The 25486-nt window shown below is 40.8% G+C and overlaps 1 protein-coding gene across 4 annotated transcripts in view; it reads left to right on the forward strand.

Moving 5' to 3' along the window:
* Positions 1-25486, forward strand: part of LOC126194957 (uncharacterized) — a 233260-nt gene that overhangs the window by 200860 nt on the left and 6914 nt on the right. For 3 of the 4 annotated variants that reach the window (XM_049933347.1, XM_049933346.1, XM_049933348.1), the window contains exon 16: positions 3708-3851. In XM_049933347.1, the coding sequence (XP_049789304.1) occupies positions 3708-3851 (144 nt within the window). Of the gene's footprint in view, positions 1-3678; positions 3852-25486 lie in introns of those variants that run through there. The other variant, XM_049933349.1, reaches the window with a different exon arrangement.

Raw genomic sequence — 25486 nt, forward strand, 5'->3', positions numbered from 1 at the left:
GGTTAATATAGGGGTAATCTTACATTTGCAGATGACGCTTTCGGTATTGAGGTTTTGTGCAAATTTTTTGCAGAGTTCTGAATGGTAGAGCTTACCAAACAATACTTTCGTTCAAATACACTCCAGATTTCTCGGTATATAGAAGCTCTCGATACAATATCGCTCTTGCTGGAACAATCACATGACATTTGACTCACAGCACTATTGCAATGGAGTGATATGTGAGAAACTATGAACTAGGCACTACTACAAGCTAATGCTCTATTTAAAAAATCGATAATTTTGTGACACACAGGAATAAATAAGATTAAATTCTATCAAATCACAAACTTTTCTTGAATTGGAATAAGTTTGCAATAGAAGTTCTCTTATATGTATGGATACATTATACCTACATTTATCCTCTTTCTTAAGTAAAGGGACATTCAAAGGCGAAAATCTTGTTCAAAAACTGTTTCATGATTCTGAACCCAAGTCAGTATTTTATTTGTTTATCAGGAACTAATGTTTTGAGAAGTGTGCTGCAAATGGAAAATTCAGCAGCTGTTCACATATTAGAATACTGGAAGAAAACATTATGAGCTTTTAATCAGATTCAGTACAATGGTGATATTCGTGTGAAACGAGAAAGGAAATTAATCCAGAATTAAATGTATAACAAAGCAAACAAATCACATTAAACTGACTGCAGTTGTTATCAAGAGAATGGCTTAAGGGAAAAACTCATTGTGGAGATAGTACTAATAGATGACACTAGATCGCAGGATGAGCGAAATTTCAAGAATTAGACTGAATCATGATTGCGGTCTTTTATCTATGTATTAGTTGGTGTTGTTACGTATGACCTGCACCATATAAGATATTGCTGTCCATGTTTCGCTGTTGCTCGATCACAGCACTATGGAAGGCTTAGAGGGGAACAGTGACACGAGCTTAGCCAAGAACTATAGTGAGGAGAGTGGTGAACTGGTAGAAAATTTGGTTGCGCTGCCAACCATGGGAATCTACACTGAATACTTTAACTTTTTATGAACGTCTATCATGTTTGAACTGCAGTTTGCCTGAATCCATTTTTACTTGAAATTGAATTGACTTTAAAATTGAACAGATACTCAATAACGACACGCATTTCTGCAGGAGATGCTAAAAATTGAGACTGGGGTCGGTGAGATACTTCCATGTTTCATGCAGCAATGTTGTCAGGCACACCGTGAGGTATGGCTGAAATGATAGGAGGTGGCAGCTGCTGTTTCTACAGAGCCAATGGGAGAGTGCAGGTAGACAATACGTTTTTGTAGCAAAAACCGTTGTAACATTCTAACGTTAGTATAGAAGCTAAATCCACTGCGTGTTAGGGGGGGAGGGGGGGGGGAGAGAGAGAGAGAGAGAGAGAGAGAGAGAGAGAGAGAGAGAGAGAGAGAGCACACAATATATTCTGAGGAAACAGCCAAATATTTGTGACTATGAAGACATAAGTTTCACAGCTGTTCTGTCAGGGTGGTGGTGGTGATTAAAAATAGTGGTAGCTCAGATGACAAGCTAAACAAAAAGGACAGTGAAGATAAAAATTAATGTAAACAATTTCATTTTGTTTATTTTATTTCTCCTTGTATTATCAAAATATAGACAACCAATAAATGGCCTAAGTTTAGAATAGGTATAATGGTAATGTTTTCAGCAGATACCTTACATCAATAAAAGCTTATAATTTTGATTAATCAGAGTATGTTAAACAATAATTTTTTCTCAAGGAGCCTCTGAAAAAAGGGGAGGGGGAGTTGTCTTATCTTCAGAATCGTCTCATACTCAGATAAATATGGTACTTCATATAATTATTAAAATTATTCTCCATCTTATTCCATTTTATTATCTTCAGATAATAAATGCTTGTATTCATTTCAACTTGGCTGGATGATATCACTTCTAATTTAACAACCAACAAATACTTTCTCACTAGAGTACAAAGTTGTTTGCTAATTGAACCAAAGATTTCTTCAAAACTGTGTTACTAATTAATGAAACCAAGTACAAAGCCATTTGTTGCAAATGTCAAAGAATAATTGACAGTTCCAGAATAACCCATATTTAGCAGTTATGTTAAGAAGCAATATGAAACTGGCTGACCTCATGAAATCACTGTTAAGGAAGGTCAGTAGGAGAGAGATTTGTTGGAAGGGTTCTGGATAAGTGCTGTACATCTTTAAAGGATACAGAGAAAAAAGGGAATAGCAGTGTGTTTTTTGCAAAGTATCTTTTACTCGTGGTTTCATACTTGCAACAAATTTTGTCTTCTTTGTAACAGTTAAATAATTGGAATGGTTTTCTTAATTTTGTGTGAGTAATACTTACAAAAAAAACTTATTTAACTGAAAAATAACTCAAACATAAATTATTAGTATCACATTCAGTTACAAAGTTGTAATTAGGTTAGCCACCCTGCCAGTAAAATGGCAAATATGAACAAATGCAGTACAGGTCTGAATTTTAAGCACATAAGACAAGGCTTATTGGTAAGAGGAGAAAAAAGGAGGAACATGAGACAACCCTACCAGGAATAATAGTTTACCTGGAATGCGAGTCAGAGAGAAGTGCAGTTGAACATATGCAACTACATTGTGCAACAGTTCTTTCCTACTTACTGATTTGTTCCCACATTGTAAGATGCTCTGTCTTTGTAGAATCCAATGAGAGCTTAGGATGAGGAGAGAGAGATGCTCAAAAACGCATGTACCAGAGCACATGCACGTGTGGGAATTGTTTATAGACCTTTGGATGTCTCCGAATGATTATTTTCCCTCCCCCCTGCCATTTTATGCATGCGTGTGCGTGCGTGCGCGCGCGCGCGCGCACACACACACACACACACACACACACACACTGTATAACAGTTAATGCAATTTTCTCTGATTTTTTTTTTTTTTACCGATGTTTGCGATTAGTAACTGGAGTCAGCCCAAACAAATACTGCTCGTCATGTCTGTCAAACTACACCCAGTGTCGATGGAAAGTGTCTTTTTGTTTCCCATTAGAACCCATATTATTTTTAAAGCTGAATTTTATGTGCCCATTGCTAGTATGGTCCCAAATTAGTCAAGTGCATTGTTTGTTTTATTGATATACTCCAGCTGTGACTGAGTAGCACTGTGACATGCCAGTAGCAGTCACTGTGGGCCAGAGCAGTGCTGTCACTGTTGAAGTACTGGTTATTCTTTTCATTTCAGTGCCCCTGTTAATATTGCACTAGATTAAGTTGGGATGCCTCTGTCGAATGTGCACTTAAAATTCTGCATTAAAAATCATTTTGTTTGTAATGGGAAATGAACACTTGCTTTTACATGACATAATGAGCTGTGTTTGTTTCAGTTGACTCCATTTACACACTGCAAACTGAAATTGCAAATATCTGCAGAAACATAAGAGAAAATGTGCATGATGACTTTTAGAAGTGACACCCAGTGTGTGTGTTTGTGTGTGTGTGTGTGTGTGTGTGTGTGTGTGTGTGTGTTTTTTTAATTTCCACCTCACAACTGTGGATTATAGTACCTGTAAGGAAAATCTGAAGTGAAATATATCATTATATGACTCCCTCTCTTTATTTTAAATTAATTATTCAATAGAAAACAAGGTTTTGAAGCCAGTAAATGACATTGTAACATTGTCACCATATCTGTGTTACAGATAGCTCAGACTGATCCATTGCTTTACAGGAGCTTCTGCAGGTCATTATACAGCATACACAAAAAATCCAAGGACAAATGAATGGCACTATTACAATGATGACATTGTAACTAAACAGAAACCGCAAGAAGATGATTATAGCAGTGCATATATATTGTTCTACCAGAAACAAGGTAATTGGTTTCTACTATTTTTTTCTGTTTATTACAGCTTGTGTGAAAACTAATGCGGCCAATATTGTATGGCACTTCTGCTTGTGGTACTCATTCATACAGATGCTGAACTTTTCGAACTGGATTTATAATTTGAGACCGTATAACCAGCCAGATAGGGTAACTTACGACCGCTGTCTTATGATTTTCAGTGTATACATTTAAAAATGTGTGTGGTGGGGGGTTCACAACTCCTAAACCATGGATTTATTCCAACCAAACTTGGTACACACCACTTACTATCCAAAAGGAAATACTGTAGGTGTAAGAATAGGGTACCTCCCACTGGGATGGTGATGGAGGTGACAATGGAGTGACATAAGAGATGGACAGGGGGTGAGGGTAGAGGAGTAGGAGAAGATGGACACAGAGAGGAGGAGGAGGCGGAGTAGTTTGAGGAGGTGGACAGAGAGAGGGACCATTTGCTATGAGGATGGAGGAAGGAAAGATGAAGAATAAGGCAAGGGAGTGAAAAGCATAGCACAGATACTACATCAGCTAGCGCCAGTAAACTCCACTCCAATATTTTAAAGAATCAAATTCCTAAATATCAAACATTATCTCTTCCAAACTGTGTGTCTTAGATTGATGTAATTCTGCAAATACAGTTGACAGTAAAAACTGATCACAGGGAAAATGTCTTAAGTTCCACAACAGGCATTATTGGCAAGTACAGCCGCATCACAAATTGTGGCAACACTTTCGCTCTATTAATACCCATATTGGATTATAGTGGCACATATCAGCAAGACGTAATGTATACGGCATTCAAAATTAATACAAATTAAACTTTATACACAGAAGTGTAGGATGTCGATAGTAATAGCAAAATACGTAGCAATTTGACTGGCAGTGCTTGATGCGGTCCGAAGGAGATGTTGGAGTCGCTGTGCAAGTAGTTCACAGTTGAAGTGCCTGGTCATCACTCGTTGAATCAGAATTTGGTTCTGCCATCTGGCCAACGTTCTTCATGTCCCTGTTGTGGTAGGTGCCAACAGGCTTTCTGTGGTCGCTTCTCTTATCTTCATGAGTAACACTGGTGCATGTTATTTGTAGTCCTTAAGAGAATTGTTGTAGTAAAGCTGACAAAAAATGTATTGCAAAACTCTAAAAATATTCAACAAAATTTATCTTAGTTATTTTAACATTTAGGATGCTGGTCTTGTAGGTAGCTGCCATTACTTGTGGACTGGTTAAAATATCTGTTTTTACTTTAAGTACATGTATTTTGATATTGCTAGTGTTAAATCTTGAATATACTGATGAAATTTCAGTTTAACAGTAATCATCACAGAAAAACTGAAAAGGAATCCTAATATTCAAATATGCAAGCAAACATGAGCTTTCTTGTTACATTCCTTGTGCAGAAACACACATGTGGTTTCAAACATATTTTTATGGCTTCCAGAACAATCTATTAGGTCTTCAAGCTTTGTAGATAATAGCAAAATTTTGTGTTCATAGCGGAGTACATTGTGAGTGCAAATTGAAACATGAAGATATACATAGGGCCAACATTATATCCACTGGATTCTTATACTGACATTCATTTGCTGATGTAACTTAAGGAGAATCCTTCATGACGACACATTTTATGAAAATAATAAGGCAAACGTATGCAGCAAATCACCTTCAAAAGATTATAGAATTTTCAGATGTCATGTAATCTGAACGTCAAGAAAAAATTAGTTTTAATTATCTTAGGCTCATTAACGGCTTCTTACATAATTTTCTCCAAAATGTTTCTCGTCGTTACTGCACATTTTGAACACACAATCAACAGAAATACGCACAAAATGTACAAAATGAACTCTAACATCGTCTAATGTCTACAAAGCAAGAGAATAACATGTTTCAAAAATGATGAATTGTTAAAGTCATACCACTGCTGTAATCTACAAAGCTTGAAGACCTAATAGATGATTTTGGAAGCCGTAAAAATATGTTCAAAACTACAGAAAATCATCGTAACTGGTGTTACTAATACATTCTCATTTCCCACAAGCACCATATTATTACGTCGATCAAAAATCAAACAATGGAAAATCCGGGATGGAAAGTAACAATACCAGAGAAGGAAAGTTGCTACTCACCATATAGCGGAGATGCTGAGTCGCAATAGGCACAACAAAAAGATTCACACAATTATAGCTTTCGGCCATTAAGGACTTTGTCAGCAGTAGACAGACATACATACATACACACGCGTGCACACCACACATTCACGCAAACGCAACTTGCACGCACGTCTGCAGTTTCAGAGAGCTGAAACCAGACTGCGAGCAGCAGCACCAGTGCATGATGGGAGTGGCAACTGGGTGGGGGTTAGGAGGAGGCTTGGGCAGGGAGGGGGAGGGATAGTATGGTGGGAGTGGCGGACAGTGAATTATTGCAGTTTAGACGGAGGGCAGGAGAGCAGGTGCGGAGGGGGGAGAAATAAAAAGAAATTAAAACACTGGGTGTGACAGTGAAATGATGGCTGTGTAGTGCTGGAATGGGAGCAGGGAAGGGGATGGATGGGTGAGGAGGACGACTAACAAAAGTTGAGGACAGGAGGGTTACGGGAATGTAGGATGTATTGCAGGGAAAGTTCCCACCTGCGCAATTCAGAAAATCTGGTGTTGGTGGGAAGGATCCATATGGCACAGGCTGTGAAGCAGTCATTGAGATGAGGGGTATCATGTTTGGCAGCGTGTTCAGCAACAGGGTGGTCCACTTGTTTGTTGGCCACAGTTTGTCGGTGGCCATTCATGCGGACAGACAGCTTGTTGGTTGTCATGCCTACACAGAATGCTGCACAGTGCTTGCAGCTTAGCTTGTAAATCACATGGCTGGTTTCACAGGTAGCCCTGCCTTTGATGGGATAGGTGATGTTAGTGACCGGACTGGAGTAGGTGGTGGTAGGAGGATGTATGTGAGAGGTCTTGCATCTAGGACATTTCTCATTTCAGGGCACAATGAGAGGTAATCAAAATCCTGACGGAGAATGTAATTCAGTTCCTCAAGTCCTGGATGGTACTGAGTTAAGAGAGGAATGCTCCTCTGTGGCTCGACTGTGGGACTTTAGGAGGTGATGCGAGACTGGAAAGGTAAGGCACGGGAGACTTATTTTTGTACAAGGATGGGAGGATAATTACGGTCAGTGAAGGCTTCAGTAAGACCCTCCGTATATTTTGAGAGGGACTGCTCGTCACTGCAGGTGCAATGACCACAGGTGGCTAGTCTGTACAGAAGGGACTTCTTGTTATGGAATGGGTGGCAGCTGTCGAAGTGGAGGTATTGCTGGTGGTCAGTAGGTTTGATATGGACGGAGGTACTGATGTAGCCATCTCTGAGGTGAAGGTCAACATCTAGGAAGGTGGCTTGTTGGATTGAGTAGGACCAGGTGAAGCAAATGGGGGAGAAGTTGCTGAGGTTGTGGAGGAATGTGAATAAGGTGTCCTCACCTTCAATCCAGATAGCAAAGATGTCATCAATGAATCTGAACCAGGTGAGGGGTTTAGGATTCTGGGTTTTTAGGATGGATTCCTCTAGATGGCCCATGAATAGGTTAGCATAGGATGGTTTGTAGGTAATGCCTTCAAAGGATATAGTTGGTCATGGAGACTAGGAAGGAGGTAGTTGGTTTGGAATCCATAGGGCGTCTGGAAAGGTACGAGGGGCGTTTGAAAAGTCCGTGCAAAGTCCGAGAGATGGCACCACCAGCGCGTATCGAGGTCATGTTTAGTTAGTAGCATCTTTGGAAAGAATGCACACAAAGTTTCAGCAATATTGGACTGTTTCTTTGTGTTTGGCATTCATGTGAATCAAGGAAGTCGAGTGACTGTCAAAAAAATGGACGAAAAAGAATTTTGTGTGGTGATTAAACATTACATTATGAAAGGCAAAACGCCTCAGGAGACTAAAGAGAAGCTTGATAAACATTACGGTGACTCTGCACCTTCGATTAGAACAGTTTATAAGTGGTTCCAAAAATTTCGGAGTGGCCATTAGGGCACAAGTGATGCTGAACATTGTGGATGCCCTGTGTAGGTGTCGACTCCAGAATTCATTGATAAAATCCACGATATGGTGATGGACAGCAGAAGAGTTAAGGTGTGTGAGATTGCTAGTGCTGTGAGCATCTCGAATGAATGGGTACCGTATTTACTCGAATCTATGCCGGACTCGAATCTAAGCCGCACCTGAAAAATGAGATTCGAAAGAGAGGGAAAAAAAATTTCCCGACTCTAAGCCGCACCTCAAATTTGAGACTCGAAATTCAAGAGGAGAGAAAAGTTTTAGGCCGCACCTCCAAATCGAAACAAAGTTGTTCCATTGTAATATGAGACGCAATTTAGATCGAATGAATGACGATACAGCTACAGTAGTTTGGTTCGAGTCGTAAGCTTAGCAGTTAAGCTTTACCAGGTAGCCATTGCTATGCGTCAGGCGCTCCGTCCGTATTTATACGGGTACCCTTCCTTTTTCACGTGCTTGGTCTGGTTTGAATCGATTGCTTATTTTGCTTTGATCTGATAAGTGCAGTTTTCTTTGTTATAGGTTTTTACGTCACTCTAAGCTGAAAATGCATTACTGTACTGTGTCATGCATTGTTTGTCGCATTCTGATAGTGCGTGTTTACGGCCTGTCGCCGCTCGCGGCATGGCTTCCTTTTGTGCACGCTACCGCCGCTTACAATTAAAAAAAAAAGAGAGAGAGAGAGGAATCGTCTCATTAGCGAAACAATGGCAAGAGACTGCTATTTGTTGTTACTTACACTGCTGCTTTCTTTGATAATGATCAACAAGAACTTAATAATAGACTATGTATGATAGAACATGTTCTGAACGAGAGTTAGGCGAAAATTTTTCTCCGTTTGAAAATCTTTGCGGCCGCTTCTTTAGTACATCAAATTCTGCACAGAAATTAGAGTCATCTTAGATTTCAAAATCTAGTCAATTGCCGTGCTTCATATCTGACTGTATCACTATTAGGCATAAGAATAATACGAATATAAACATGACACGATACGTATATTCTTCCGCATTTGCTGTTGTGTCACTCTAGTTTCGTAGTTTATTAGGCAGACAGGATTTAAATGAGATAGCAGCAAACACGAAAGAATACATGGCAAAATGTTTATATTCATATTATTCCTGTGGTGAAGAGAATGCTGCATGTGATTCACATTTCATCAGGTTCCTATTAGCAACACTCTCTTCTCACAGGCAGAAAAAATTCAGAACTTAGAGTTGCCCATATTGACAAACATCACGAAGAGTCTTGCCAGTCGGATTTTCGTAGTATATTGAAATTCTGCTACATTCAAAGATGAACAATACGGAATTTGTATTTACTTCGTTGGATAATGTATGAAAATGCGGTGGTCGAAACTCGGGGCGGAGAAAAAAAGCTCGTCTTCCATCTCTCTCCTCTTTTTTTTTTAAGTATCTATCTTTGTGCCTGCAAAGCATGCCTGTGTAGCACTACATATATTCGACAGCAGTAGTTAGTTGTGGCGGCACCTACCAACATTTTTCAGAACTTCCGCCTGCTTTGCACTCGATTTTAAGCCGCAGCTGGGTTTTTGGATTACAAAAACCGGAAAAAAGTGCGGCTTAGATTCTAGTAAATACGGTACACAATATTTGCATAAACATTTGGACATGAGAAAGCTACCCACAAGATGGGTTCCGCGATTGCTCACGCTTGACCAAAAAGGGAGTCGTGTGAAGTGTTGCAAGGATGGTTTGCAGCTCTTCAGGAAGATTGTGCAGGACTTCAAGCATTGTTTCGTCACTGTAGATGAAACATGGCATGGATACATCACCATACTCCTGAGACCAAAGAACAATCTAAACAATGGGTTACCAAGGGAGAATCTGCACCTAAAATGGCGAAGACCATTCCTTCGGCCAGAAAGGTTATGGCGACTGCCTTTCGGGATTTGCAAGGGATAATCCTCATCGACTATCTGGAAAAGGGTAAAACTATTACAGGTGCATATTATTCATCGTTATTGGGCCGTTTGAAAACAGTCCTTTTCTACCACGACAATGCACCAGCACACACCTCAGCATTTGTGGTCGCAAAAGTAGCGGAAATAGGATTCCAACTCGTTTCACATCCCCCCTATTCTCCAGACTTGGCTCCCTCGGACTAATATTTGTTCTCCAATCTGAACAAACGGCAGGTGGGACAAAGATTTTATTCAAACAAGGAGGTGATTGCAGCAACTAATAAACAAATTGGAACAGCGTTGGAGGAAGAGTGTGTGTGTGTGTGTGTCTAAAAGGAGAATTTGGGATTACACAGCAGGAGAATTTTGCAGGTGGAGAGAAGGTACTGGAAGGAGGATTGGGCTTGGTTGTTATGGTTTTGCAGGACTATGTTGGTGAGGGCTAAGGATTGGCGGAATCTGAACAGGTGGAGGTCATTGTGGAAGGAGGGGTGGCAACCAGAGATGGGTAACTTGATGGTAAGGCCATTAGGGGGGATTTCATGTGCCAAGCAACATCGCAGGAACAGTATGTGGGACTGGATCTGGCTAGGGATAAGGAAACTTTTCTGTATTGACGCAGATGGAAGGAGCAAGGATCCATGGTGGTGCAAAAAATGTGAAAAATCACATAATATAGTAGAATTACATCCTAAAAATTACGCAAAAATACACCCAAATACGTGTGAAAAGGATGAATTGGATGCACAAGAAGGGGGGGGGGGGGGGGGCAAGACGATGATAGTAGAAGGCGAAAACTCAATAAAATTGGCGAGAAGTCGCAAGGGTCAAAGTAGAGCATAACTAACTAATAATCACGAGAAAGAAAACTGGCGTTCTAGGGATCGGAGCGTGGAATGTCAGATCCCTTAATCGGGCAGGTAGGTTAGAAAATTTTAAAAAGGAAATGGATAGGTTAAAGCTAGATATAGTGGGAATTTGTGAAGTTCAGTGGCAGGAGGAACAAGACCTTTGGTCAGGTGAATACAGGGTTATAAATACAAAATCAAACAGGGGTAATGCAGGAGTAGGTTTAATAATGAATGAAAAAAATAGAAGTGTGGGTAAGCTACTACAAACAGCATAGTGAACGCATTATTGTGGCCAAGATAGATACGAAGCCATGCCTACCACACTAGTACAAGTTTATATGCCAACTAGCTCTGCAGATGATGAAGAAATTAATGAAATGTATGATGAGATACAAGAAAATTTAATAGTCATGGGTGACTGGAATTCGAGAGTAGGAAAAGGGAGAGAGGGAAACATAGTGGGTGAATATGGATTGGGGGAGAGAAATGAAAGAGGAAGCCATCTGGTAGAATTTTGCACAGAGCATAACTTAATCATAGCTAACACTTGGTTCAAGAATCATAAAAGAAGGTTGTATACATGGAAGAATCTTGGAGATACTAAAAGGTATCAGATAGATTATATAATGGTAAGGCAGAGATTTAGGAACCAGGTTTTAAATTGTAAGACATTTCCAGGGACAGATGTGGACTCTGACCACAATCTATTGGTTATGAACTGCAGATTAAAACTGAAGAAACTGCAAAAAGGTGGGAATTTAAGGAGATGGGACCTGGACAAACTGACTAAATCAGAGGTTGTACAGAGTTTCAGGGAGAGCATAAAGGAACAATTGACAGGAATGGGGGAAAGAAATACAGTAGAAGATGAATGGGTAGCTCTGAGGGATGAAGTAGTGAAGGCAGCAGAAGGATCAAGTAGGTAAAAAAAACTAGGGCTAGTAGAAATCCTTGGGTAACAGAAGAAATATTGGATTTAATTGATGAAAGGAGAAAATATAAAAATGCAGTAAATGAAGCAGGCAAAAAGGAATACAAATGTCTCAAAAATGAGATCGACAGGAAGTGCAAAATTAAATAGACTTTTGGAGAAAGGAGAACCATTTGCATGAATATCAAGAGCTTTGATGGAAACCCAGTTCTAAGCAAAGAAGGGAAACCAGAAAGGTGGAAGGAGTATATAGATGGTCTATACAAGGGCGATATACTTGAGGACAATATTATGGAAATGGAACAGGATGTAGATGAAGATGAAATGGGAGATACGATACTGCGTGAAGAGTTTGACAGAGCACTGAAAGACCTGAGTCGAAACAAGGCCCCCGGAGTAGACAACATTCCATTGGAACTACTGACAGCCTTGGGAGAGCCAGTCCTGACAAAACTCTACCATCTGGTGAGCAAGATGTATGAGACAGGCGAAATACCCTTGGACTTCAAGAAGAATATAATAATTCCAATCCCAATGAAAGTAGGTGTTGACAGATGTGAAAATTACCAAACTATCAGTTTAATAAGTCACCGCTGAAAAATACTAACGTTAATTATTTACAGACGAATGGAAAAACTGATAGAAGCTGACCTCGGGGAAGATCAGTTTGGATTCCGTAGAAATGTTTGAACACTGACCCTACGACTTATGTTAGAAGAAAGATTAAGAAAAGGCAAACCTACATTTCTAGCATTTGCAGACTTAGAGAAAGCTTTTGACAATGTTGACTGGAATACTCTTTCAAATTCTGAAGGTGGCAGGGGTAAAATACAGGGAGGGAAAGTCTATTTACAATTTGTACAGAAACCAGATGGCAGTTATAAGTGTCGAGGGACATGAAAGGGAAGCAGTGGTTGGGAAGGGAGTGAGACAGGGTTGTAGCCTCTCCCCAATGTTATTCAGTCTGTATATTGAGCAAGCAGTAAAGGAAACAAAAGAAAAATTTGGAGTAGGTATTAAAATTCATGGAGAAGAAATAAAAACTTTGAGGTTCGCCGATGACATTGTAATTCTGTCAGAAACAGCAAAGGACTTGGAAGAGCAGTTGAACGGAATGGACAGTGTCTTGAAAGGAGGATATAAGATGAACATCAACAAAAGCAAAACGAGGATAATGGAATGTGGTTGAATTAAGTCGGCTGATGCTGAGGGGAATTAGATTAGGAAATGAGACACTTAAAATAGTAAAGGAGTTTTGCTATTTAGGGAGTAAAATAACTGATGATGGTCGAAGCAGAGAGGATATAAAATGTAGACTGGCAATGGCGAGGAAAGTGTTTCTGAAGAGGAGAAATTTGTTAACATCGAGTATAGATTTAAGTGTCAGGAAGTCGTTTCTGAAAGTATTTGTATGGAGTGTAGCCATGTATGGAAGTGAAACATGGGCGATAAATAGTTTGGACAAGAAGAGAATAGAAGCTCTCGAAATGTGGTACTACAGAAGAATGCTGAAGATTAGATGGGTAGATCACATAACTAATGAGGAGGTATTGAATAGGATTGGGGAGAAGAGGAGTTTGTGGCACAACTTGACAAGAAGAAGGGACCGGTTGGTAGGACATGTTCTGAGGCATCAAGGGATCAAAAATTTAGCATTGGAGGGCAGCGTGGAGGGTAAAAATCGTAGAGGGCGGCCAAGAGATGAATACACTAAACAGATTCAGAAGAATGTAGGTTGCAGTAAGTACTGGGAGGTGAAGAAGCTTGCACAGGATAGAGTAGCACGGAGAGCTGCATCAAACCAGTCTCAGGACTGAAGACCACAACAACAACAACAACAACAATAAATATGTGTATATTACTGTGGGTAGCAGGTTTGAGGGCGGATAAGCATAGGGGGGACGGCAGATGTGACTGGATGAGGTGGATTTAGTGGGTGCAAACAGGGATAGAATGAGAATGCCATTGTGGGGGGTGGGAGAGGTTGGTAGTTACAGATGTAAGATCGTGTGACACCAGAAAAGTGAGGGAGATAACACGCAAAAGTACGGGAATTGACACAGGGAGCGTGATCAGTTTGAAGGTATAGGCTTCATTATATCGGCGGGAGTAATGTGGGACCTAAGATGTTGCCCTAACAATCAGCGTGGTCTTGAGGCCGTCTGTTGCACGCGGCCGAGGCGGTTGATACAGTGTGGCTCATAAGTAGAGTATGCAGTGCGGTTCGTAAGGCAACAGGAGAAACACAGGAAAGAAAAGAAAGAAGGAAATCCAGGATGGAATGTAACAATACCAGAGAAGGAAAGTTGCTACTCACCACATAGCGGAGATGCTGAGTCACAATAGACACAACAAAATGAGTCACACAATTATAGCTTTCGGCCATTGAGGCCTTTGTCAGCAGTAGACACACACACACACACACACACACACACACACGTTCATGCAAACGCAACTTGGACACATGTCTCCAATCTCGGAGAGCTGAAACCACACTGCGAGCAGCAGCACCAGTGCATGATGGGAGTAGCGACTGGGTGGGGGTAAGGAGGAGGCTGGGGCGGGGAGAGGGAAAGACCAATCCTCCTTGCTGTACCTTCTCTCCATCCACAAAATTCTCCTGCTGTGTAATCCCAAATTCCTGGAACATGTAACTCACATTGAAACTTTTGCCCTGCAGGAACTTGAGCAACATGCACAATGCACCGAGCGAGGTGGCGCAGTGGTTAGACACTGGACTCGCATTCGGGAGGACGACGGTTCAATCCCGCGTCCGGCCATCCTGATTTAGGTTTTCCGTGATTTCCCTAAATCGCTCCAGGCAAATGCCGGGATGGTTCCTTTCAAAGGGCACGGCCGACTTCCTTCCCCATCCTTCCCTAATCCGATGAGACCGATGACCTCGCTGTCTGGTCTCCTTCCCCAAACCAACCAACCAACCATGCACAATGCCACCTCAAAAAGCTCTCCATCCTACTCACTTCCTTCTCACGCCTCGGAGTACCACTGTCCACCACTTCTACAACAACCTCCAAACTTCCCCCATGCAGAAGAGCTTGTGTAGAGTTTGGAAGGTAGGAGATGAGGTACTGGCAGAATTGAAGCTGTGAGGACGAGTCGTGAGTCGTGCTTGGGTAGCTCAGTTGGTAGAGCACTTGCCCACGAAAGGCAAAGGTCCCGAGTTAGTCTCGGTCCGGCACATAGTTTTAATCTGTCAGGAAATTCCATATCGGCGCACACTCCGCTGCAGAGTGAAAATCCCATTCTATTGCTGAAGATCAGAATTGTGAACCAGTGAGTTACCCTGCTATAACTGATCATTCCATTGGAACAGCACATTCTCACACTCAGCAACATAGCATGTTTCATAATGTGGACATAGTGACCCACATAAAGATGACCTTAAATTTTATGAAGTATTCCTGCCCCATCTGGTGGCACCTATCCCCAGCATGAGAATTGTGAATTGTGGTTTATTAGTCCCATAACGTACATAATCTAAATCATTTGATTTAGGTACAAGAGACACGTCAAAATTTTGGTAAAAGCATATACAAACAACACCTGATTTTAACAAATGGTACAACAACAATAATACAATATAAAAATACACATACAATAAAAAACTAACAGTTAATTACAACAACTGATTTTAACAAATGGTATCATAATAATAATAATAATAATACAATTTTGTTACACATACAATAAAAGACCAACAATTAATTATCCCTTGCTCAAATTATCATGTCATCCTTTATGAATTCTTCTACTGAATAGTAGCATTTATCCCACAGAACCTGCTGTAGCCTTATTTTCTGTGATGCCCTCAACACATGAATGTTGTGTCAAGTACTGTGGGTGGTAATGTGCTCCCCTGGCCTGTAGACCTTCGCCAGACCCTAAATATCGACTCATCGAAAAAGATGACGTGGTTCAGTCACAATCTACATCCAGTTCAGTGAAGGCAAGCCTGTAAAGTTTTTGATCATCAGAAAGGCCCTCTCATTAGCAGCCCCATGGGCTCTTAAGGCCAGCATCCCATAAATAGTTTCGAACAGTTTACGAGTACCCAGGCAAATTGATCACATTCTTTAGTTGGATGGCATTTAAAAATGGATGTTCCATATAGATGTTAACTAACACATTGTCCTGCTGAAGCATTGACAGGTACCCTAAGCCAGACCCTTGAAGCTGATGAACAACCCCTGTCTGTCTCCACCATTTCATCCACTTCTGGGTGCAGTGAGGTTGAAAACCACACTGAAACCATCATATTGGATGGGTGTCAGGACACTTCTCTCACAGCCTGCATATACTGAGACATCCTGGCAGTAAATGACTTTCATATACCCGTTTGTGGTACACTGTGTTATATGTTTGGCATCTCTCGCCTATATTAGTGCTACACTTGCAACACATCAACAAACAATACATGTACAAAATATGGCATTTGGGTGGGGGGGGGGGGGGCTAGGCGGCTAGTATTTACACAAACTATGGCAGGCTCGTTGATTTGATGCCCCAGGAGTGAGTCACATACACCATTTGTCTCGGCACTGCCGAGGTGTCGTGTTACAGCGCAACTGTTGGTCATTGACTGAATGGTCATGCTCATATACGGAGACAGGCAGGGTGCTAAAACACTGTGCCAGCTGATTACGGCAATCAGCATGTTTACAGCAGTGAGCCCTTGCCTGGGCTCGCGCCACTACTCTTTCCTCTTTGAAGAATTCAGCCCTCCAAATTCCTTGCTATGGTAAACCTGTAATTCTGTTGAGTCTTTGGCTCAAACTGTTTACAGGAGTTCACTCGCAACTTTTCAGCAGCTGAGCTGCTTCCTTAAGAATGCCGACTTTATTCAGTTGATTATCAAACCTGATACTGTAACTCTTAACTATCGTGTGGTACTTAAATAACTCTGTGACCCCACCCTTTGAAAAGAGGTGGCTTTACCTGCACCCACTTCCTTAGGACATTCACACACAGGCTTCTCCATACAGAACAGGTTGAGCTTCCTTCCTTAGATATCCCCACACTACAGTGTAGGAGTGGATTATGTAGCACTTAAACTGGCATTCTGTACTTGCTGGGGTATTCGTATCTGAACCTCTAACCAGGTTCCATCCTTAGTTACGTCATCAGTCATATGGTAATACAGTGGTAAAGAATCATCCTCTAGTGCCATTTAATGATTCCAAAGATGCCAGTAACCCATCCTGAATCTCCCATAGTCTATCAAGAAACTGCTCCTGGGTAAAAATTCTGAGGTCAAGTCCCCACAGGTAGCATGAATGAGTGCTTCGTGCAGCTTGGCAACATCAAGGCAAGCATCAGTGATATTGTCTGTGAGAGTTTGAAGGAGCCTCGCAGTGGTCAGCTTGGTGAACATCTATCACGGTCTCAGTAATCCTCAGGTCTTGGTTCACCGTGGCCGTTGCCTCCTGGATGTGAGATGCTGATGTAGTGGCCAAAGTACAAAGGTGCTGAGTATTATTAACCATATTTTTCTCAAGGCTTGGTAACTTTGTGGTATGTAGCTGGTTCCCTCATTATCCTTGTCTGTCCATAACTGGTGTAAAATGGAGTTCGCTTTTTCCAGACCTTCTGGGTGAGCTGCACCAGAGGCTGTTTTCAAAAACCGCCCTTGTGCATCCATCCACCCTCTTTTTCTGCCAAAGCCGTATTTGTGGTACACAGTCTGATGAAGTTGAACCTAAAGTCAGTCACTGGACTGTAACAATTAGTAATTTTCTTGAGTGTAGATCGGCACCAGTTGTCCTAAATGATGAATTGTAGCTTCCCCTACTTAGTTTTTCACTACTTGGGCAATAAAGACCATCCTTAACTTCCATCAGCAGTTGGATATTACCAAATCTGATTGCCAAGTGTACAGATGCTGCCATCCAGTGCACATACTTTAAGGATCCCCACCCCCCCCACCCCCCCCCCACCCCCCCAAAAGCTGCTAAAAAGGCACAAGAACATCATTATATCAATTCCTCTTGGTCTCCCATTCCCTGTTGACTGATATTTGATGATTTTAAGCTGTGCTGTCATCTGTCATCCTCCAAACATTGTCCCTAGGTTACATCTGGATTGCATCCTAAAGGTAGAGGATACTCATTTTCCTTGCTAGTCCACCCTATGATCTTAGGGCATACAAACCTAGGTAGGATTAACCACAAGGATAACATGCTCATTGCTGTAGGCCTTACCTCTTCCCCCTATCACTTCCCTTTCTCCTTTGGAGGAAACTGCTGGTAATTGAGGGAGAACTTCAAGGGCACCCTTAAGTGAACTTGACCCACATGCATCCTAGTGGTAAGAGTCAGGAGTTGTTATTTTTAAACGGACTGAGGATGTCAAATAGGTCAAGGCCTGTGGTATCGCATAATCAATTAGTCTTTTTTTTTTCCCCCTAAATGTGGGGATTGGTCAATATTGCCCATTGCCAAATGACGAACTTGGGCAGCCAGGCCTTTTCTTCTTGTGCACCTTCTTGCCTCTCTAGGGCTTTTGTATTTGCTTCACAAATAATTCTCTGTGATATGTTGTCCCTTGGTTCATCGACCTCTGTGCCTTTCTAAGACAGAATTGTGGGCCTGCATCAACATCTTGTCTTGTAACCTTGCCGACACAACAATAGGTCATCCACACTTTATTTGCTAAAGATCCTACCATCACACAAAACTTAATTTGTGTCATAAATTTGTGACAGTCTTGGTCAGTGGCCTGAGTCTTTTATCACTGATCTGCCAATGCGCTCCACCCCACAAAATGAAGGGCTCAGTCCATCTGCTTTACAGTGCACTTTCCCAGGGTTGTTGTATCACTTCGAAGTCAGATTCACTAAGTCCGTTGAGTTAAGCAGCAAATTGGATCCTTAAGGTCCATAAGCCATTTTAAAACTGTGTGAACCATTAAATGTTCGAAGCACCTTACATATAAGTAACAAACAGAAATGCATGATAATAGAAATCACATTGATCTCCTTTTTCATGGTTATTCATGGTTATTTAGTTGCTTGCAAGCATAGGGTATCAGCTACTCTGTTCCATCTATTTCCTGGCTTAATGCACACTACAAGATAAGGAGTGATTGCTAGCATCACAAGATAATATGAATTGTTTATGATTATCTGGGAAAGCAAGGACGGGACTAGTGGTGCCTGAACCACACAGAGGCTTCTTCGCAATCTGGAGTCAAGTGAAAGTTTATTATCTTTTTCAACAGATGTATGAGGGATCTTGGCACTTCTGCAAATTTTGGCACTAACTTCCTGTAATAATTAGCTAAACACAAAAAAGACTGAAACACTGTTTCCATACCAGCAGTAGGAAAGTATTGCATGGCTTACACAAGCCAGAGGTCCATTTACACACCACCCTGGGCAATATTATGGCCATCCTTACCAGTAATATGGTCCAAATAGTAAAATTCCTTCAATACAAAAGGACACTTTTCCAAAAGTACAAGGGCACTACAACTACTTGCATCACAGATTTTTGACAAATTTATGGTATAAAGAGGGCTTGGCCAGAAATAAGTGACAGAACTGGGAGCTCCAGATGGCCAAGTATTTAGAAAAAATAGCATTTTTGTATGAGCTGGGCAAATCATGAGCAATTTATGTTAGTGCAGCTTCCAGGCAGCAGTTGGCAGAGGAAAGAGTCCAGAATGATACCACAGGTCATGGGTTTGAGGTACTATAAGGAAACCTTCTATCTTTTTATATGTTCAATTTTTATTTTACTTACACTGCAAATAAACTGAAAAATGCCCAGTAACCTTATTTTTTAATATAAGACAATGGAAAATTTGTGCAAATAAATTTCAAAGAAGGGGTGGTAAGGCATGCACATGCTATATATTACCCATTTTTACAATTACATGGTTGTTTTAAAGTTACTATAGAAAAAGAAACTTGGTTTACATTCATAAAAGGTTCTATCTCATCCCACAGTTTGGCAGCAAACCACTTGTAACGGATAATTCCACCAGATATAGGCTGGGATAGCTCATGATAAAAAATCAAATATATTGTGATGCAGTCTTCTCAGGATCTAGTTTCTTCTTCTCTCTTGATAAGATAAGAGCTGTTTTGAGTTTCTTGATCAAAATATTGACCTGATAACAAAAAAATGAACACATGGCCATCTGGAACTGTCACTTTCATTTCTGGTCAAGCTCTGCACATGCCATAAATATGCACAAAATCAGTGGTGCTGAGTTGGAGTGGTCCCGTAGTTAGTGTCATTTGTGATGGTCATAATCAACTTGAGATGTACAGTAATGTACCACAAGCTCTTGGATGTTCTTGCAAGACACTATACATTGGTTTGGTTTCAGGCCCCTTAGCACTCCGTCTAACTAGTGCTGAAACGTAGCCAACACATTCTTCAATCCAAATGGCATTCGGTGGTATTGGCAGTGACTGGATGGAACAGTAACTGCAGTCTTAGGTCGAATCTCTGGTAATACCTCCAATTGATGGTACCCACTTCGCAAATCTATTTTTGTAAACTAATGCCATTACTCAAGATTCTCTGAAGTTTTGTGGTGTTTGGCATTTGGTCAGCATCCATGGCCATACAAGTAGCCGCAACAGAATGTGTAGGCCTTACTGCCATCTGAGCTTTTCTCAGTACAATTGCTATTGGTGCTGCTTCCTCCACCCCCTACCTGACTGCCCTTCCAAGGGATCTCTTTTATAGGCACATCTCAGAGCTGTTGACGTATATTCTCCCATCACCTGTTGGAGGTGATGTGGAACTCATTACGGTTTCCTGTACACCAGGATTCATTCCCAGTGGGAATCCATGCTGCATTATCGTCATATTTGTCCATAACCCAGGAGGGTTAAAGGAGCCTACATATCTCTGTAATAGCTTTTCATCTCCTCCGTATCATTTCATTGCAAATGTGATACCTTTCCTGAAGATAGTTCCGAATTAAAGTACTTTATATTGAAATCCCTATCCAACCCTTCATACTTCAGCTCTTGTTGTTTGGCTGTCAGCTCACCTCGTGATAGCTCCAGTTCCATTGACTGAATATTGAGTATACTGATGGGCATTATCTGTCTTTCAGCAACAACCAAAAAAGGTTGAATAGCGGAAAAAATTTGTGTAATTGCAAATTTTTGTACAGTATTACGAGGGAGTTCATGAAAAACATACTAAAAATCCTGACTGGTGAGGTGTGAGTGTAGGGGATGGGAAGGAGGGGATCTTTCCCAGTACAAAGTTAAACCAAATTAAATCTCGTACAAAAAAGATCCTTTCCATTTTTTCTTTAAGTTAAATAGTTTCTGCATTGCTAGAGATGAGAAAACTGTAGATTATTAAAAACAGTGTTTTAATGGCATAAAATTAATGTCTATTTTTAAAGGAAGTGGGTTAAGAACAAATATTAAATGTTTGTTTGATGTCTAAGAGCAGTAGAGTCATATTAAGTGAGAAATTGTGTTCTGAGAGTGAAACAGGGTTGAGGATAATGGGATGGAGGGTACACACATGGAGGAAAACAAGTCGTCAAATTGTGATCATGCACTACATCTTAGGTCTTCAAACTGAAGAGCGAGCAGACAATTCCTCGTTCAGTCTACCCCACTGTGTCACAAAAAAATTACTACAGGGTATTTGACAAAGTTGTACTGATCCTTCCGCAGCTCGCATTGTAGATCACTTGCGACACAGTTCCCAAAAATGTCAGGTGATGTTTATTTTGCACAGTGTGTGCTGATACTAATGGAATACAGATATGAATTACTAATAATACTGACACAAGAAGCACATATGGACAGATTTTACATATATCTTCGCACTCTCTTCTACACTGCTAGAGGGGTCTTAGTCATCCTGAACATCAGGTGTAGTGTTCATCTGGGTATGGTAGTTTCTCCCACCATCATTTGCTGTCCAGTTCCCTTATGTAAGTAGACAAAATATTTTCATTGAACCCATGTTGATATAGTGGAGTTATTTTCAGTTTAGTAACGGAATGCTTATTTACAGCCAATTAGTGAGATTTTGTGTAATTTCGAAGTGTGATGATGTTGGTGACCTATGTAGGGATGGGGTTGGATTGATAAATGTGGCACCTTCCTTGTAACTGTGTATCATTGAAAGTGTGTTATAAAGCCATGTAACAGTATTATAGTCACTTGGCAGTGAATTAATGAATGACAAGAAAGGTACCACACTTCTCTCACCATTAACTGTGTTACTGGTAGATTGCATAAATTTCTTCCATCAGAAACTGGTGGCACTTGTAGAGTGTGCTACATTGAGTGGTGTCACATACCAGATATCCACAGTAAATCTAGCGATATCTTATTAGCAGGAGGCCTGATGGAATGGGACTGATCATGCTCAAGCCTTGAAGAGTAATCTGCTGCAATGCATTGCTTACCTTATGTTGAAATATTTGAAGTGTCATAACACCGAGGTGATCTACTTTCTTTGAAGAGGGCGCCAGTATAAGCCTCTGGCCCTCTTTGAATTTTGAGATGATGCATCTGATACTCCTCTTGCTATTAAAAGTATTCCAGCTATTGTTAGTGGAGGCAGTGAAATCCACATTATAAAATTCATATTGACAACATGTTACACTTGGTGCAGGTTCTACAGTGTGGCAGACAGCTGACAGCTCCAGATGCTGAGCTTTTTTACATAATAGCTCACTTAATAACTGAAAATAAATACTCATGTAATACACTGAAAATAGCTCCAATATAGAAACACAAGCTCAAAGAACTTATTTTGCCTACTCGCATAAGAGAGCTGGACAACGGATACTAGAGTGGTTTAATCTGTAGACTGAAAAGTGAGCAGTGCCCATTGTCGGAGTAGTTGCCTTTCCTAGAACAACATTACACCTGCCATACATGATGGCTAAGAATCAGTTATCCCTCCAGTAGTGTAGAACATTGTACAGATATTAAAGACCAAAACGTCGAGGTATGAAAGGGCAGTATAACTTTGTGAAACTCCATATTGTTGCTTCTTATCATAAAGTGGGGTAGAAAGAGTGGGGAGTCACTTACTCGCTCTTAAGTCTTACAAATGAAGGAAGTGCATGACCACAACCTAGTGACTTTCCATCCTTCGACATTCACTTCTTCCTTCCACCCTCATCTTTTCTCCTTGTACTTCCCCAGATCAAAATTTACACCTTAATATGGTTCTAGTGCACTTTGATGTGGTATACACATTAAAAATTTGTTTTAACCCACTTAACAATAAACATTAATTTCATACTATTAAAAAACAATTTTTAATAATCTGACATATTTCCATCCCCTGCAATGTGGAAACTATTAGCCCCAGAGAAAAAATTAATAGGAATTTTTTTGTAGGAAATTTAATAAAGTGTAATTTTAAACTGGAAACACTTTCGCTAGAAGCTGCAGTGAAGTATTAAAAAGGGAGGGGGGATTCTAAATAACCCACCCCCACGCTCACACCCCACCAGTCAGAATTTTTTGTGTTTTCATGGAACTTTCTCCTATGACTGGAAAAAAATTTGGTACTACACAAATTTTTCTCATAATTTTCCTTCATTGACTGGACTACTTGTCTAGGTCCTCATATTCTGCCAATTTTTTTATTATACACAAAGTATTAATTGGCACATGTGTGTTTACATCTGCTCAGACTAGCTTCCTTGTACCTTCTGGTACCCTATCCCAAGCCACATTTCTATCAGTATTAGGCTGCCCAGCTTTACTATGTGCCATTCCAGATTGATTTTGGCAATATCTTTACTCGAAAAATCCAGAAAAAGTGTGACAATGCAGCTACTGCCAACTCAACAAGTATTTCCACACAAGCCCGGAAGTATTTCCCTCCCACTCTGACCCTTCTCCACTTAGTCTACAATGAAACTGATTCAAATTCCTTATCCCAACTACACCCTGAGTTGCTACAGATACATGTGATCGGTGCGAGACCTAATCCGCAACCACCTTGTACCCGTGGAATCCTGCACTTTCCCATTCTGAGAGTAAAATTCACTTATACCTCCCACACTGAGGTTTTCTACAGTCTTGTTCATTGTGACCAGTCTGACTACATCTATACATCTATGCACTTCTTTCATATGTCTAGTCACCGCATCTATTTCTCCTAAAGCTGTCACAACTTCATTTAATGACTTTAGAAAATCTATCTGCAATTTTACAGGACATACAACTGGCAAAACCTACAAGAATGCCTTTGACACACTCTGCTCTGTCTCTTGAGGAATGGCCATGTTGGCATTTTCATTATGACCTCACGAGTATTAATATTGAACTTCCTAATTCAGTCAACAAATCTTTCCCTGGACTCTCCTTGCCTCTGAGTTGCACTATTGAGATGCTCATGATAATACCTAGAGGTACTTTTCTCCTGTATTGTCCCAAAAGCCCTCCCTGCAAGTTCTGGAAGGAACAAGTATTTCCGCAGTTTCTCATGGCATACGCCCTTGCATGTCATGTTAACTTCAACCAAGCTATACTCAATAATTGTTCATTGTTCCATTTCCCCTATCTTTGCACCCATAAGTAAATTACCTACAAAAGTCCAAATATTTTCCCCTATTTCTTATGAAAAAGTAATCGCTAAAGAGGCTGTGGTAGCATCTAGGACAGATATGGACATTCTAGGAGGTGACTGTTTCTTTCTCTCTACCTGTAACTTTTAAACTTTAGTTTGTAATTCTGCGTTATCAGCTCGCATTTGAACAATCTGATCAAACAAGTGTTGAATTGCTTCTTCAGTTGATGCCTTTAGACCAACACCATTTTGATCGCCATCTATCACTACAGGAAGAAAAAAAAATTACGAAGTATAGAAAAGATAATGCTTAAAGTCAGCACTTACTTGTATCCCTCCACTAAACACCACCGCTGAACTGCTGCTGCCATTGCTTCTCCTTGTTGATGTGGATCTCGGACATCCATTGTAGCCTCCACCATTACTTTTTACACCTAATATAGGGGTGCTGGGTTCTCTGGTGGAGGTGGGTGGTCAGCAGAAGTCACAGACAGCTCAAAGATAGGTCAATTGTTTGTTTATTTTTACAATAATTCATTACAGAAGACTTGTGGGCTTCTAGTCCACAATGCATGATGTGTGTATGAGACATCAGTACCCGCTAAACGCAACTTGGCTTGGATGAAGGCTGCCTTGCTAGGCTGTAAGCAAGGTGGGCTGCCTCAGCATATGGCGAATGTCCGGTGGTTGGAAACCCAGGCAAGCAGTCTTATCCAGGTGGTGGTTGAAGAATGGCAGCCTCATGGTAGAAGCCCCCATTACAGGGGATGCCAGTTCGAAAACTCACCAATTGAATGTCCCAGCTTGGCTAGGTGGCTAGTATTTATACAAGAGAGGGTGGGCTTATTGAGCAGGACATCAAATGTGTCACATACACCACATGCCGAAATGCTGCCAAAGCATCCCTGGTTATGGCAAAACTGTTACTGTCATTGACCAAACTGGATGCTGGTGTACTGAGACAGCAGCGTGTTGAAATGAAATGCTGATCCAGCTGGTTATAGCAACAAGCCTTTGCCTTGGCTTGTACTGCTATGTCACACTTTGCAGATATTTTTTTGTATTAATTGTGCATCTAGGTGTATGATTGAATCACAACTTAGGTCTAAGAGTCATCAGTTAGCTTCTTGTCGATGTAGTACCTCTTTTGTAACGATTCAGCTTTCTGTAGCATAGCCCAAGAGAACGGAAACACATACACCATACCCCATGCCCTACCAATACTCGGTGCATGCTGTGCTTTAACAACTCACCCATCTGACATTGTGAGGAGGGCAACAGTATGTGTTGCATGATAGTCTACATGTATCCTGCAGTCCTCAACAAACATC

Source organism: Schistocerca nitens, chromosome 7 (assembly GCF_023898315.1).
Source record: "Schistocerca nitens isolate TAMUIC-IGC-003100 chromosome 7, iqSchNite1.1, whole genome shotgun sequence".
NCBI lineage: Eukaryota > Metazoa > Arthropoda > Insecta > Orthoptera > Acrididae > Schistocerca > Schistocerca nitens.